The sequence below is a fragment of the Leopardus geoffroyi genome, chromosome E2 (assembly GCF_018350155.1).
Source record: "Leopardus geoffroyi isolate Oge1 chromosome E2, O.geoffroyi_Oge1_pat1.0, whole genome shotgun sequence".
Lineage (NCBI taxonomy): Eukaryota > Metazoa > Chordata > Mammalia > Carnivora > Felidae > Leopardus > Leopardus geoffroyi.
In genome coordinates, this window is record NC_059335.1 from 25681333 (window position 1) to 25698083 (window position 16751).

The 16751-nt window shown below is 37.5% G+C and overlaps 1 protein-coding gene across 2 annotated transcripts in view; it reads right to left on the reverse strand.

The window, feature by feature from the left end:
- ITFG1 (integrin alpha FG-GAP repeat containing 1) overlaps positions 1-16751 on the reverse strand; it is a 347243-nt gene that overhangs the window by 238737 nt on the left and 91755 nt on the right. For both annotated transcript variants that reach the window (XM_045442649.1, XM_045442650.1), the window contains one exon: positions 8032-8113. In XM_045442649.1, coding sequence (XP_045298605.1) covers positions 8032-8113 — 82 coding nt within the window. The remainder of the gene's footprint in view (positions 1-8031; positions 8114-16751) is intronic.

Genomic DNA, 16751 nt, shown 5'->3' on the forward strand with positions numbered 1-16751 from the left:
AAACCCTCTTTTCTGGTACAGGATTCTTCCTGTGAGCTCCATCATTTATTCCAGCATGTGCTTTTATTTTTTTTTTTTTTTTATCTATTTGGTAAATGGTGAATTTCTGAAATCATGCTGACTTCCTGGCTGTCAGTCAAACTTGACTTGGTTCTAAGAGAGTGCGGGTGGAGAAGGAGTTGAGGATGGAGGGCAGGATGCAATTCAAGATGTATTCTAATGTTTAGAAAATGTATATTTTGTTTATATTAATATTCATAACCTTATTCAATGCCATCTGCTTTTCTGCACTCATTAGCAGTCTTGTTTTTTAATAATACTCAACTAAAAATACATGGATTCTTTAAAAGACATTATGGATATTTACTTAGGGTTTACTGATATATTAAAAGTGTTTAGCAGGGAGAGGTTTGGAAGATGGTGGCGCAGGAGGACACTGGGCTCACCTCATCCTGCTGATCAGTTAGATTCCACCCATATCTGCCTAAATAACCCAGAAAGCTGCCAGAAGACTAGCAGAACAGACTCTCTGGAGCCAAGTGTAGACAAGAGGCTCACAGAAGAGGGTAGGAAGGGCAGAGAGGCGGTGCGTGCTACACGGACTGGCGGGAGGGAGATGGGGTGGTGGAAGGGCAGCCTGCTCAGCAAGGCGGAATCCCCGAATTTGGCTTGCAAAAGAAGAGGGGCTGGACTTCCTGAGTTCTGAGAGCCAGCAGGACTTACCATCTGGAATGTTATAAGTCAACAGCTCTGCTCGGAGAGCGGGAGGGTGAGAGAACACCCAGAGGGAAAGGTGTTGAGCCCTGGAAGACAGAGCTCAGCTCGGCAGGGAACAAAGGCGCTGGCCAGGGCCATCTCCCTCTCCCATCCCACACAAAATACCAAAGGGAACCAATTCCCATCAATGAACTTGCTTGCACAGTGCAAACACCCAACGCTGTGCTTCTCTGGACCCATCCCTCAGATGGGTCTGCCTGCCTGCCTCCCTCCCAGTGCTAAAGGGCCCCTCCCGCAGGGGACCACAAAGGGCAAAGCAAGCTAAACCTGCCCCTCCCACCCCTGAACACCTTGCGGATCCACTCCGGCTAATACACCAGATCCCATCAAAGCAGCACCACAAGCCTGGGAGTGTGCAAGTAGCCCAGACAGGGGCCACACCACTCCACAGTGAGTCCTGCCCCTGGGAGAGGGGAAGATAAGGTACACACCAGTCTGACTGTGGCCTCAGCGGTGGGCTGGGGACTGTGGCCCCGCCCACTAACACAAATTACTCCAGACAGCACAGGGGAAGTGCCCTGCAGTTCCGGGCCACCCCACGGACTATCCAAAATGACAAAATGGAAGAATTCTGCTCAAAAGAAACTCCAGGAAGTAGCGAGACCTAACGAACTGATCAAAAACGATTTAAGCAATATAACAGAACGAGAATTTAGAATAATAGTCATAAAATTAAACAATGGGTTTGAAAAAAATATAGACGACAGCAGAGAATCTATTGCTACAGAGATTAAGGGACTAAGAAATAGTCATGAGAAGCTAAAAAATGCTATAAACAAGGTGCAAAATAAAATGGAGATGACCACAGCTCGGATTAAAGAGGAATAGGAGAGAACAGGTGAAGAAGAAGATAAAATTATGGAAAAAGAGGAAGCTGAGAAAAAGAGAGATAAAAAAATCCAGGAGTATGAGGAAAGAATTCGAGAACTAAGTGATGCAATCATGCGAAACAATATCCATATCATGGGAATTCCAGAAGAAGAGGAAGAGAGAGAAAGGGGCTGAAGGTGTACTTGAACGTATCATAGCTGAGAACTTCCCTGATTTGGGGAAGGAAAAAGGCAGTGAAATCCAAGAGGCACAGAGAACTCCCTTCAGATGTAACTTGAATGGATCTTCTGCAAGACATATCATAGTGAAACTGGCAAAATACAAGGATAGAGAGAAAATTCTGAAAGCAGCTAGGGATAAACACACTCTAACATATAAAGGGAGATCCATAAGGCTAGTAGCAGACTTATTTACTGAAACTTGGAAGGCCAGAAAGGAATGGCAGGAAATCTTCGATGTGTTGAACAGAAAAAAAAATATGCAGCCGAGAATCCTTTATCATCCAGCAAGTCTGTCATTTAGAATAGAAGGAGAGATAAAGGTCTTCCCAAACAAACAAACACTGAAGGAATTCATCACCACTAAACCAGCCCTACAAGAGATCCTAAGGGGGGTTCTGTGAGTGAAATGTTGCAAGGACCACAAAGGACCAGAGACATCACTACAAGCATGAAACCTACAGACATCACAATGACTCTAAACCCATATCATTCTATAATAACACTGAATGTATATGGACTAAATGCTCCAACCAAAAGACATAGGGTATCAGAGTGGAAAAAAAAAACAAGACCGATCTATTTGCTGTCTAACAGAGACTCATTTTAGACCTTAAGACACCTTTAGATTGAAAGTGAAGGGATGGAGAACCATCTATCATGCTACTGGAAGTCAAAAGAAAGCTGGAGTAGCCATACTTATATCAGACAAACTAGACTTTAAATTAAAGGCTGTAACAAGAGAGGAAGAAGGGCATTATATAAGAATTACAGGGTCTATCCATCAGGAAGAGCTAACAATTATAAATGTCTATGCGCCGAATACGGGAGCCCCCAAATATATAAAACAATTAATCACAAACATAAGCAACCTTATTGATAAGAATGTGGTAATTGCAGGGGACTTTAATACTCCACTTACAACAATGAATACATCATCTAGACACAGGATCAATAAAGAAACAAGGGCCCTGAATGATACATTAGATCAGATGGACTTGACAATATATTTAGAACTCTGCATCCCAAAGCAACAGAATATACTTTCTTCTCGAGTGCACATGGAACATTGTCCAAGACAAATCACATCATAAGTATAAAAGAATTGAGATCCTACCATGCACACTTTCAGACCACAATGCTATGAAGCTTGAAATCAACCACAGGAAAAAGTCTGGAAAACCTCCAAAAGCATGGAGGTCAAAAACACCCTACTAAAGAATGAATGGGTCAACCAGGCAATTAGAGAAGAAATTAAAAAATATACAGAAACAAATGGAAACGAAAATACAACAATCCACACACATTGGGATGCAGTGAAGGCAGTCTTGAGAGGAAAATACATTGCAATCCAGGCCTATCTCAAGAAACAAGAAAAACCCCAAATACAAAATCTAACAGCACACCTAAAGGAAATAGAAGCAGAACAGCAAAGACACCCCAAACCCAGCAGAAGAAGAGAAATAATAAAGATCAGAACAGAAATAAACAATATAGAAAACTGTATTGCAGTTCAATGTAGAAAACTGTAGAGCAGATCAATGAAACGAAGAGTTGGTTGTGTGAAAAAATAAACAAAATTGATAAACCTCAAGGCAGGCTTCTCAAAAAGAAAAGGGAGATGACCCAAATTGATAAAATCATGAATCAAAATGGAATTTTTAAAACCAATCCCTCAGAAATACAAGCAATTATCAGGGAATACTATGAAATATTATATGCCAACAAACTGGACAACCTGGAAGAAATGGACAAAATCCCAAGCACCCACACACATTCAAAACTCAAACAGGAAGAAATAGAAAGCTTGAACAGACCCATAATCAGCAAAGAAAATGAATCAGTTATTAAAACTCTCCCAACAAATAAGAGTCTAGGACCAGATGGCTTCCCAGGGGAATTATACTAGACATTTAAAGCAGAGATGATACCTACTCTTCTCAAGCTGTTCCTAAAAATAGAAAGGGAAGGGAAACTTCCAGACTCATTCTATAAAGCCAGTATTACTTTGATTCCTAAACCAGACAGACACCCAGCAAAAAAAAAAAAAAAAAAAAAAAAGAAGTACAGGCCAATATCCCTGATGAATATGGATGCAAAAATTCTCACTAAGATACTAGCAAATTGAATTCAACAGCATATAAAAAGAATTATTCACCATGATCAAATGAGATCAAGTGGGATTCATGCCTGGGCTGCAGGGCTGGTTCAATATTTGCAAATCAATCAATGTGATACATCACATTAATAAAAGAAAAGAAAAGAACCATATGATCCTGTCAATCGATGCAGAAAAAGCATCTGATAAAATTCAGCATCCCTTCTTAATAAAAACGCTTGAGAAAGTCAGGATAGAAGGAACATACTTAAACATCATCAAAGCCGTTCATTAAAAACCCACAGCTAATATCATCCTCAATGGGGGAAAATTGAGAGCTTTCCCCCTGAGATCAGGAACACGACAGGGATGTCCACTCTCACCGCTGTTGTTTAACATAGTGTTGGAAGTGCTAGCATCAGCAATCAGACAACAAAATGAAATCAAAGGCATCAAAACTGGCAAAGATGAAGTCAAGCTTTCACTTTTTGCAGATGACATATTATACATGGAAAACCTGATAGACTCCACCAAAGGTCTGCTAGAACTGACACATGAATTCAGCAAAGTTGCAGGATACAAAATCAATGTACAGAAATCAGTTGCATTCTTATACACTAATAATGAGCAAAAGAAAGACAAATAAAGAAACAGATCCCATTGACAATTGCACCAAGAAGCATAAAATACCTAGGAATAAATCTAACCAAAGATGTAAAAGATCTGTACGCTGAAAGCTATAGAAAGCTTATGAAGGAAATCGAAGAAGATACAAAGAAATGGAATAACATTCCATGCTCATGGATTGGAAGAGTAAATATTGTTAAAATGTCAATACTACCCAAAGCTATCTACACATTCAATGCAATTCCAATCAAAATTGCACCAGCATTCTTCTCGAAGCTAGAACAAGCAATCCTAAAATTCATATGGAATCACAGAAGACCTTGAATAGCCAAAGTAATATTGAAGAAGAAGATCAAAGTGGGAGCCATCACAATTCCAGAGTTTAGCCTCTACTACAAAGCTGTCATCATCAAGACAGTATGGTATTGGCACAAAAACAGACACACAGACCAATAGAATAGAATAGAACCCCAGAATTAGATCCACAAAAGTACGGCCAACTAATCTTTGACAAAGCAGGAAAGAATATCCAATGGAAAAAAGACAGTCTCTTTAACAAATGGTGCTGGGAGAACTGGACAGCAACATGCAGTAGAATTAAACTAGACCACTTTCTTACACCATTCACAAAAACAAACTCAAAATGGATAAAGGACCTGAATGTGAGACAGGAAACCATCAAAACCCTAAAGGAGAAAGCAGGAAAAAACCTCTCTGACCTCAGCCTCAGCAATTTCTTACTTGACACATCCCCAAAGGCAAGGGAATTAAAAGCAAAAATGAACTATTGGGATCTCATGAGATAAAAGGCTTCTACGCAGCAAAGGAAACAATCAACAAAATAAAAGGCAACCAACGGAATGGGAAAAGATATTTGCAAATGACATATCAGATAAAGGGTTAGTATCCAAAATCTATAAAGAGCTCACCAATTCCACACCTGAAAAACAAATAATCCAGTGAAGAAATGGGCAGAAAACATGAATAGACACTTCTCTAAAGAAGACATCCAGATGGCCAACAAGCACATGAAAATATGCTCAACGTCGCTCCTCATCAGGGAAATACAAATCAAAAGCACACTCAGATATCACCTCATGCCATGTAAAGTGGTCAAATGAACAAATCAGGAGACTATAGATGCTGGCAAGGATGTGGAGAAACGGGAGCCCTCTTGCACTGTTGGTGGGAATGCAAACTGGTGCAGCCACTCTGGAAAATAGTGTGGAGGTTCCTCAAAAAATTAAAAATAGATTTACCCTATGACCCAGCAATGGCACTGCTAGGAATTTACCCAAGGGATACAGGAGTACTGATGCATAGGGGCACTTGTACCCCAATGTTTAGAGCAGAACTTTCAACAATAGCCAAATTATGGAAAGAGCCTAAATGTCCATCAACTGAAGAATGGATAAAGAAATTGTGGTTTATATACACAATGGAATACTACGTGGCAATGAGAAAGAATGAAATATGGCCTTTTTTAATAACGTGGATAGAACTGGAGAGTGTGATGCTAAGTGAAATAAGTCATACAGAGAAAGACAGATACCATATGTTTTCACTCTTATGTGGATCCTGAGAAACTTAACAGAAGACCATGGGGGAGGGGAAGAAAAAAAAACAGGTTAGAGAGGGAGAGAGGCAAAGCATAAGAGACTGTTAAAAACTGAGAACAAACTGCGAGTTGATGGGGGTGGGAGGGAGGGGTAGGTGGGTGATGGGTATTGAGGAGGGCACCAGTTGGGATGAGCACTGGGTGTTGTAGGGAAACCAATTTGAAAATAAATTTCATATTAAAAGAAAATGAATAAAAGTGTTTACTGATATGCTACCTAAAGTCATTAAAAATAGTAGGGAAATATAGTTATGTTTCTTAATGGGCTATATCCTATATTCTGCACATTTGAACAATACCTGCATGTAAAAGTCTATGGTTAGTCAAATTTAAATAAATTTTAAGAAAAGCTACCAATAATTTTGTTAAAGTCAAGGCACTTATATAAAACACACGATCATAACACCAATAGAAGTTCTTAACTAGAGTTAAGGGAGGTATGTGTACCCTTGAAAATTATATATATATTTTTTTTCTAGAGGAAGACTTGCAAAAGGATTTGTTGTCAATCCAACTTATCAAGTCAGTCAGCAAATTTAAAAATATTTTCATGTATAACTTCACTATTTGCTTATTAAAGACTATATGTAAATCAGGAACCAGAAATGAGCTCAAAGTCAAAGTAACATGCAACATAACCAAACTAAAATACAGTACAACATAGAGATGTTGATATTTCTATCAAATAACACTATTTTTTAAAGTTTATTTATTTATTTTTGAGAGAGTGTGCACGCACACATGCACACATATGAAGGGGCAGAGAGAGAAGGAGGGAGAGAATCCCAAGCAGGCTCTGCACTGTTGCAGAACCTGACATGAAGCTTAATCTCACGAACCACGAGATCATGACCTGACCCGAAATGAAGAGACCAGCGCTTAACTGACTGAGCCAGCCAGGTGCCCCTCAAATAACTATTAAACATGTTATAGCTGTCTTGGGATTCATTTCTATGACACTGAACAAAGAGCTGATTGAGCCAACTGAGCAAAGAGCAGTAATGACAACAAAAAAAACAGGTAAGTCCAATGAAAAGATGTTATACAGTAATTTATTGTCATATTACTATGTGCCAAATAGTGTACTTTATTCACATTGTGTTCCTCACTATAGTCTTGGGAGGTGGATACAACTGTCATTGAAATTTGACAAATGAGGGAGCTGAGGCCTCTGGACACGGTGCCATGTCATCTGGATTCTGAGGAAGAAGCTGAGGTATTTATTGGCAGAATGAAGGAAAAGTAGGAGGAGAGTGGGCTTTAAACTCCTAGGTAGTGGTCATCTAGACTACTTTACTATCTAATACAAAATCCTTTTTAATAATAACTGACAAATGATGAAAGAAGCATACATGCTTTGGAAGTTCCTAACCAAAGTGAACTTGATTTACAGTGTAGAATCTTAAGGAAAACAGAGATTCATGTGTCCTCATCTGGCAAATTCACAATAGATGTTACTCTTCTTTGAAATTATGATGTAAATAGAAATGGTTTTTAGTATTCAAGTTTCAAGAGGTCAGGTTAACTCCCAATTTTTTTTGTTCCATCATTTAGAAATGTATGAAGACTTCACGATAATCACTAGTTGGTATCCTTTAGAAAAGCCTCAAAAGACTTCCTTGTTTTGCATGTTACTCCTACAAACAGGAGTCCCTTAAGTTCAAATTATACTTTAAACATAAATGTCATAAATGGCCCTTTCTTGTGTTAAGGAATTGACCACATGCCATGTATAATACTGGAAAAGACACCTTTTAAATCTTTAATAGTTCTGAAGACAATACAATTATATTCAGGTATGGGAAATTAATATGACTAGGTTAGAGAGAGGGGTAGAATTTGAAAGATGAAAAGAATCTTACCAAAGTCTGCAAATGCTGACTGTCCAATCACCACCATATTTTGAGGTTTTTCAAATACAGTATTGACAGAGAAATTTCCATCCTGTTAATGGCAGAAAAGTTTGGATTAGCCTATTATAATCCATTCATCTGTCAAGTGTGAAACAAAGCATTTTAACTGAGGCAGGGAAATAAATAATTTAAGGCTTTTGTTGTACTACAAAAAAACTATTCACTTTCCTGTTCTACTTTTACCATAAAAAAAAGAAAGAAAAAGCAACTGCTGTGAGTTGATAAAAATTGCCTGGAGTGCTTTCCTTGCCTTCTGGTGTTATATTCTTTACTAAATCTTCATTATAATTTCAGACAAAATGAGTGTCTTCTCCTTTCAAGTACTGTGGAAATAGGAGTGTACTTGGTATATTCTTTATATTTGGAAATATAAAGAAGTATAAAAAATAGATCCTACCTTCAGGGAGCTTCCAGTTCAATTGGGAAATAAGATATGTCAAGAAAATAGAACTTCTGAAGGTAACACATAAGTGGTACAAGTAAGTAGCAAAGACACTGTTTTATAGATTTCAGAGGAAGACTTCTATTGGGTACAATTAAGAAAAAATATCAAGATTCAAATGAGATGAGGGGTGACTGGGTGGCTCAGTTGGTTGAGCATCTGACTTTTGATTTTGGCTCAGGTCATGATCCCAGGGTTGCGAGACAGAGCCCTACGTCAGGCTCTGCACTGAGCATGGAACCTTCTTCTTATGATTCATTCTTTCTCTTTCTCTGTCTCTCTCTCTCTCTCCCTATCTCTCCCCCAACCCATGACCCTCTCCCTGGCTTGTGTGTGATCTCTTTCTCTCTCTCTCAAAAAAAAAAAAAAAAAAAAAAAAAGCTTCAAATGAGATGATAATTCCATGGATCCTTAAAGGGCCATTCATTAGCAACTCAACTCAAGTTTGTGTATCATTGTGAAAAGGGAACAAAGGATTACAACAACTGGTAGGTGCTAAGGAGAGGAGGCTAAGCTAAACAAGAAAGAAAACCCATTAGAGATCCTTTGTTTCAGTTACTCTTTCCAAATGGAGAATTGCCTTTCCTTTCTATAATTTTATTTATTCATTCATTCATTTATACAGCACAAGCAGGGGAGAGAGACAGAGAGAGAGAAAGAGAGAGAGACAGACAGAGAGAGAGACAGAGAGAGAGACAGAGACAGAGACAGAGAGAGAGAGAGAAAGAGAGAGAGAGAGAGAGAGAGAGAGAGAGAGAGAGAGAGAGAGAGAGAGAATCTTAAGCAGGCTCTACGTTAACTGCAGAGCCCAACATGGACCCCAAATCCATGACCGTGGGATTTGACCTGAGCCAAAATCAAGAGTTGGGCACCCAGGTGCCCTCCTTTTCTACAATTTTAGATTACAACACCAGAAAAATCAACCAAAAAACTGAATTTGGAGCACTTAGTTCTATACAGAGCATTCTTTTTATCATTGACATTTCTACTCACTATTTGACATACTGACTTTGATTACTATATACTTTATGTCGATAACTATATGTTGAAAATATTATAAAAATTAAAAAATTTTCTAAGGATACTGCAGATTTGCAAGTTAATTTTATAAGGAGTCACTTCTGCTATTTTAGAGAAAGGCACTGCTGCATTGAAAACATGAAGACCAAATGCTCGAGGAACATGAGTAAGTGGGTAAGATTTGTCTTGTGACAAATCAAGTATTTTCCAATCATTTTAAGTGTTATCTGCATGCAGAAACATGTTTCCCCTACGATTACTAAAGTATCTGATACACTTTTTGAATGATGCTTCTATAGAAATCTTATTTACATAGTGTCTTAAACTTATGATTCCCCTCCAGTCTTATGGAGTACCTGAAGTTACATTAGAGATATATCAAAGGTGCCAAATCTCTGACTGAAGTTCCCACTGCCTTTGCACTTTAGAAACATCATAGCATATGTTCACTCTGTAGAGTGGACATAATGGTTCTAGGATAAATGGAAAAGCTCTTTTAAACTACATCAGCTTCACGTTAACATAAAGAGGAATGTCAACTCATTATACTGATTCAAGTGAACAAATTACTCCAGTGAAGTTCTGTTAAACTTAATAAGTATATGTAGAAGTGTTTCTGGATATAACCTCATGGTGCATTTCCATCAAGAAACACTGAGTACTTCCCAGGTGATGGTCTCCCATGTCTAAGATGCCATATTAACCCCGAACCTCAGTAGAACAAAAGCAATAGTTCCTTTCAGTCACTGGGGAAAAAGAACATATTCTTGCTACAGTGAGAGCATGCAGAATACATTATATATATGACATAATTAGGGGAAGATAATACTTTATCAAATTTAACTTCCCTTTATTATCATTACTTATTCTTTGCTCTAATTGGTAATAGAAAAGTATATAACTCAATCTCAATTCAGATTAGTATCATTCACATATTTAATATTTGATAAAAATGATTCTATAAACTTTATCAACATGTTATTACTCTTATTAGATAACACATTTTAAAGTGAAGTATGACCATACTTATTTTCACTTTTAACTTTATTTTTTTTTAAATTTAAATCCAAATTAGTTAGCAGATAGTGCAACAGTGATTTCAGGAGTAGATTCCTTAATGCCCCTTACCCATTTAGCCCAACTCCCCTCCCACAACCCCTCCAGTAACCCTCTGCTTGTTCTCCATATTTAAGAGTCTCTTATGTTTTGTCCCACTCCCTGTTTTTATATTATTTTTGTTTTTTCCCTTGTGTTTATCTGTTTTGTCTCTTACAGCCCTCATATGAGTGAAGTCATATATTTGCCTTTCTCTGACTAATTTTGCTTAGCATAATACACTTCAGTTCCATTCACGTAGTTGCAAATAGCAAGATTTCATTCTTTTTGATTCCAAGTAATACTCCATTATATATATATACCACATCTTCTTTATCCATTCACCCAATGATGGACATTTGGGCTCTTTCCTTACTTTGGCTATTGTTGATAGTGCTGCTATAAACATGGGGGTGCATGTGTCCCTTTGAAACAGCACATCTGTATCCCTTGGATAAATACCTAGTAGTGCAATTGCTGGGTCATAGGGTAGTTCTATTTTTAATCTTTTGAGGAACCTCCATACTGTTTTCCAGAGTGGTTGCACCAGCTTGCATTCCCACCAACAATGCAAAAGACATCCTCTTTCTCCACATCCTTGACAACATCTGTTGTTGCCTGAGTTGTTAATGTTAGCCATTCTAACAGGTGTGAGGTGGTAGCTCATTGTGGTTTTGATTTGTATTTCCCTGATGATGAGGGATGTGCAGCATTTTTTCATGTGTCGGTTGGCTATCTGGATGTCTTCTTTGGAGAAGTGTCTATTCATGTCTTTTGCCCATTTCTTCACTGGATTACTTGTTTTTTGGGTGTGGAGTTTGGTAAGTTCTTTATAGATTTTGGATACTAACCCTTTATCTGATATGTCGTTTGCAAGTATCTTCTCCCATTCCATCGGTTGCCTTTTAGTTTTACTGATTGTTTCCTTTGCTGTGCAGAAGCTTTTTATTTTGATGAGGTCCCAAAAGTTCATTTTTGCTTTTGTTTCCCTTGCCTCCAGAGACATGTTGAGTAAGAAGTTGCTGCGGCCAAGATCAAAGAGGTTTTTGCCTGCTTTCTCCTCGAGGATTTTGATGGCTTCCTGTCTTACATTTAGATCTTTCATTCATTTTGAGTTTATTTTTGTGTATGGTATAAGAAAGTGGTCCATGTTCATTCTTCCGCATGTTGCTGTCCAGTTTTCCCAGCAGCACTTGCTGAAGAGACTGTCTTTATTCCATTGGATATTCTTTCCTGCTTTGTCCATACTTATTTTCAAACATGAAATTGCTTTGTACCTATCTAACGTAGGAAATACTAGCATATAATCAAGACTCTTTCATACCTAGAGAGCAGAATAGACTAATGGAAAGGGCACTAGATGTAGAGTTAGATGACAGGGGTTCTAGTTCCGCTTTCATTGGTAAGTTGTATCACTTTGGAACAGCCACTTACTGTTGTGGGTCTCAGCTCTAAGCCCTTAGAAGGGGATAAACATATGGTCTACTTGAGGGTTCTATACGGTATCAATGCAATGACAGATTAGAAAGTATTCTACAAAATGTAAAGTTATTAGGCACTTATATAGTATTTTTATAATGGCAGTCCTATGCTTAGGAGCTGAGAGTACCTTTTTCATGGACTGCTATTTGACATGAATGCACTATACTTGGTCTCATTCTTTACCATGCTGTTCTCACTGGTCTTCACTGTTGAAGCCATTAGGGGTTCTGCTGCAGCTATGTCTTTTGCCTTTCCTTTTGTCTGTACAACGAACGACTTACAGGTAGAAATTTGAGAAACAGATTTCCTAGTTGAACTTCTGGCTCCACTGTTTGCTAGCTTTCAGGTCCAAATAAGTTAGCTCTACTCTAAAAGCATCTGTTTACTTATCTTGAAAATGTATTTTTACAAAGTTTTGTGAAGATTAGTGAGATAGTCCATATAAAGTGCTTAGTAGAATATATGCAGACAGTATGGATTTAGTAAACATTAACTATTATCACTAGTAGGAACACTAATAATAATAATACCACTATTCCTGCTACAAACACTACCATCTGCCATTGAAGCAGCTAACCCACTGCCAGTGACAGAGGACACTACCTGCCAGTTTCTGCTTAAATTCCAACCACAGGTGCAATGTTATAACAAGTATCTTTTTTTATAGATGGCTACCCATGCATTGGCCTATATGTTTTAATATTTAATGTTAAAATTGTTATATTTACAATGTTTGAGAAAATGACCAAGAAGTAATATCTGATGACTATTTTGTGTTTACATCTTTATTCATATAAAGTAATGATTCTCAACGGGGGGTGATTTTGTTCTCCAAGGACACTGGGCAATGTCTGGAGATCTTTTTGATTGTCAAAATCGGAGGTAGCTACTAGCATCTAAGTGAGTATAAGTCAGAGATACTGATAAACAACCTACAATGCATAAGACGGAACTCTATGATAAAGAATTATCTGGCCCCAAATGATAATAGTGTCAAGACTATAAGTTTCTAACATAAAGGGTGGTAGGTATTGCCCAAGGGTCTGGCTTTGCCATTTTTGTCCTTAGTCTTTTCCTTTGTGACACTTACCTAGTCTCTTCCTTGAACTCTAGTCTTATATTTCTTTTTTTTTTAATTAAAAATTTGTTTTTTAAATTTAGTTCCAAGTTAGGTAGCATATGGTGCAACAATGATTTCAGGAGTAGATTCCTTAATGCCCCTTACGCATTTAGCTCATGCCCACTCCCACAATCCCTCCAGTAACCCTCTGTTTGTTCTCCATATTTAAGAGTCTCTGATGTTTTGTTTCCCTCTCTGTTTTTATATTATTTTTGTTTCCCTTCCCTTATGTTCATCTGTTTTGTCTCTTAAAGCCCTCATATGAGTGAAGTCATATGATATTTGTCTTTCTCTGTCTACTCCTACATTACTAATTGCCTTCTTGATATGTCTCTTACCTGAAATAATTTTTTTTTTCCTACCTCAAATTAGATATTTCATTTGTCTTTTCTCTGGTCACTAGTACAAAACACAAATTACCCTTGCATTGATAAATATTTTTCATATTTATCCCTTCTAGGCCATTCCCAATACTTTATTCCTTTAATCATTCACCTCTTTCCCAGGTTATAGTAAATTCCACCTAAGTTATCTCCCTGCTTCCAGATTTTCCATGCAAACTTATCTGATATGCAGTAGTAAGATAATGGCAACAATGAGAACTCTGTTCATCTCACCTTCAGTCCTAAAAGGTTTAGAAGCTTCTCAATAAATATTTAAAAGATTAAATTACTTAGTTTAGAAGTCAAAGCTTCTGCTGATCTTGTCTAAACCAATTCTTCTTATCTTACCTTCCAGTATCTTTTCATGCTCTGGGCCAAACCAGCCATGTTCAACTCTCTGAATATGTCCTGGGTTCCTGTGTACTTCCTTCCCCATTTCTTTCTCTCACTTCCAACCACTAACATCCTGCTCATTTGTACTGGCCATTTCAAATACCACATCTTTATGGAGTCTTCCCTGATGATCCTTGGTAGACCAAACAGAAGTAACTGCTCTGTCTCTGAGCTACTTGTAGCATGAGGTTTGTATACCTCATTATACCAGCCAGAGCTGCCCATACTTAGCCTTCTTGGCCTATAAGCTCCATTCATTTCTGTGCCTCCCAGAGCACCTGCATGGGACTGTGTACACAATTCACATTCTAATGAGATTTGCTAAAGCTCTAGCTCTACTACCTAATATGGCTTTATAGATATTTGGAGGGTTTTTTTTTGGTCAACTAGTGTATCCTACAAATTGTTTGTCCAATCTCTAACTGAAAATAATCCTCCATTTAACAAAATCTACAATTTATTTAAACTAATTAATACTAAGTCTACATTTCCCTTAACTGTACGAGTGACTTATTAATTGTCAATATGGGTATATTACTGATCCAGCTGTTTTACTGCAAGAACAGCCCTTAGTCTCTACTGCCCATCACTTACTTTATCAACTTTCTTTAAAAGAAAACAATAGAAGAGACCAAATAAATATCTGGTCTCTTCTTGAAGGTTTTCCCCTACTACATTGCTTTACTAGGTTTAATTCCAAAGGCTGCCATGATTTGCAAGACCAGGAAACTTCCCTAATATACCCGACTTCTCTAATATATAACAGAGAGTCAGACAAAATGAAGAAACATAGGAATATTTCTTAAATGAAAGATATAAAGCCACAGCAAAAGATCTAAATGAAATGGAGATAAACACTATGCCTCATAAAGAATTCAAAGTAATGGTCATAAAGACACTCACTGGACTTGAGAAAAGAGTGTAGAACCTTAGTGAGACATTCAAAAAGAGATTGAAAATATAAAAAAGAACCAATTAGAGAACAAGAAGATAATAACTGAAATTAAAAAAGCACTAGAGGGAATTAATAGAAGATCAGAGGAGAGAGAAGAACAAATTAGTGACCTGGAAGACAGAGTAATGGAAAGCAACCAAGCTGAACAGCAGAGAGAAAGAAGAATAATAAAAAATGAGAATAGACTTATGGAAGTCAGTGACATCATCAACTGTAATAATATTTGCATTATAGGCATCCCAAATGGAGAAGAGACAAAGGGGCAGAAAATTTATTTGAAAAAATAATAGCTGAAAACATCCCTTGGTGAAAAACATTTGGTGAAGAAAACAGACATCCAGATTCGGGAGGCACAAAAAGCCCCCAACAAAATCAACCCAAGCAGGTTCATAATGATACACATAATAATTAAAATGGCATAAAGTACTGATAAAGAGAGAATTTTAAAAACAGTAAGAGAAAACAGTTACATTCAAGGGAAACCACATAAGGCTTATAAGCTTATTTGCCAGCAGAAAGTTTGCAGGTCAAAAGGGAGTGGAATGATATATTCAAAGTACTGAAAGGAAAAACCTGCAACCAAGAATATTCTACCCAACAAAGTTAACATTCAGAAGAGAAAGAGAGATAAAATGTTTCCTAGACACACAAAAGTTAAAGGAGTTCATCAACACTGAGCCTTCTGAGAAATGTTAAAGGCAATCTATGAATGGAGAGAGAAGGCCATAATAATTAGGAGTAAGAAAATTATGAAAGGAAAAAATTTCACAGGTAAATACAAACATAAGGAAAGCAGATTTATCACTTATAACACCAGTACAAAAGTTAAAGGGGACAAAAAGCAGTAAAAATCAATTATATCCGTAAAAACCAGTCAAGGGACTCACAAAATAAAAGGATGATGGGGCACCTGGGTGGCTCAGTCGGTGAGTGTCCACTTCAACTGAGGTCATGATCTCACTGTTCGTGAGTTTGAGTCCCATGTTGGGTTCTGTGCTGACAGCTCTGAGCCTGGAGTCTGCTTCAGATTCTGTGTCTCCCTCTCTCTGCCCCTCTCCTGCTCACACTCTTTGTCTCTCTCTCTCAAAAAGAAATAAACATTAAAAAAAAATAAAATAGGATGAAACATATGATGTCATGTACGTAAAACATAGTGGGGGGTGGGGAGTAAAAACAGTGCTTTTAGAATGGCTTAAATTTAAGTGACCATCAATTCAATACACAGTATTGTATGCATAAGATGTTATATATAAGCCTAAAGGTAACCATGTAATAAAAAAATTACACAAAAAATATACACAAAAAATAAAGAATAAGTAATCCAAGCATATCACTAAAGAAACCCATCAAACCACCAGGGAAGACAACAAAAGAAGAAAGGAACAGAGAAGAACTACAGAAACAGACATAAAACAAGTAACAAAATGGCAGTAAGTACATACCTATCAATAATTACACTGAATGTAAATGGACTGACTACTGCAACTAAAAGACACAGGATGACAGAATGTGTAGAAAGGCAAGACGCAGCTATCTGTTGCCTATAAGAGACTCATTTCAGACCTAAAAACACATGCAGATTGAAAGTAAAGTGAGGAAAACCATTTACCATGCAAATGCAAGTGAAAAGAAAACTGGGGTAGTAAAACTTATATCAAAGAAAAGAGACATTAAATAAAAGACTGTAGGGGTGCCTGGGTGCCTCAGTGGGTTAAGCGTCAGACTCTTGGTTTAGGCTCAGGTCACGATCTCACTGTTTCATGGGTTTGAGTCCTGCAT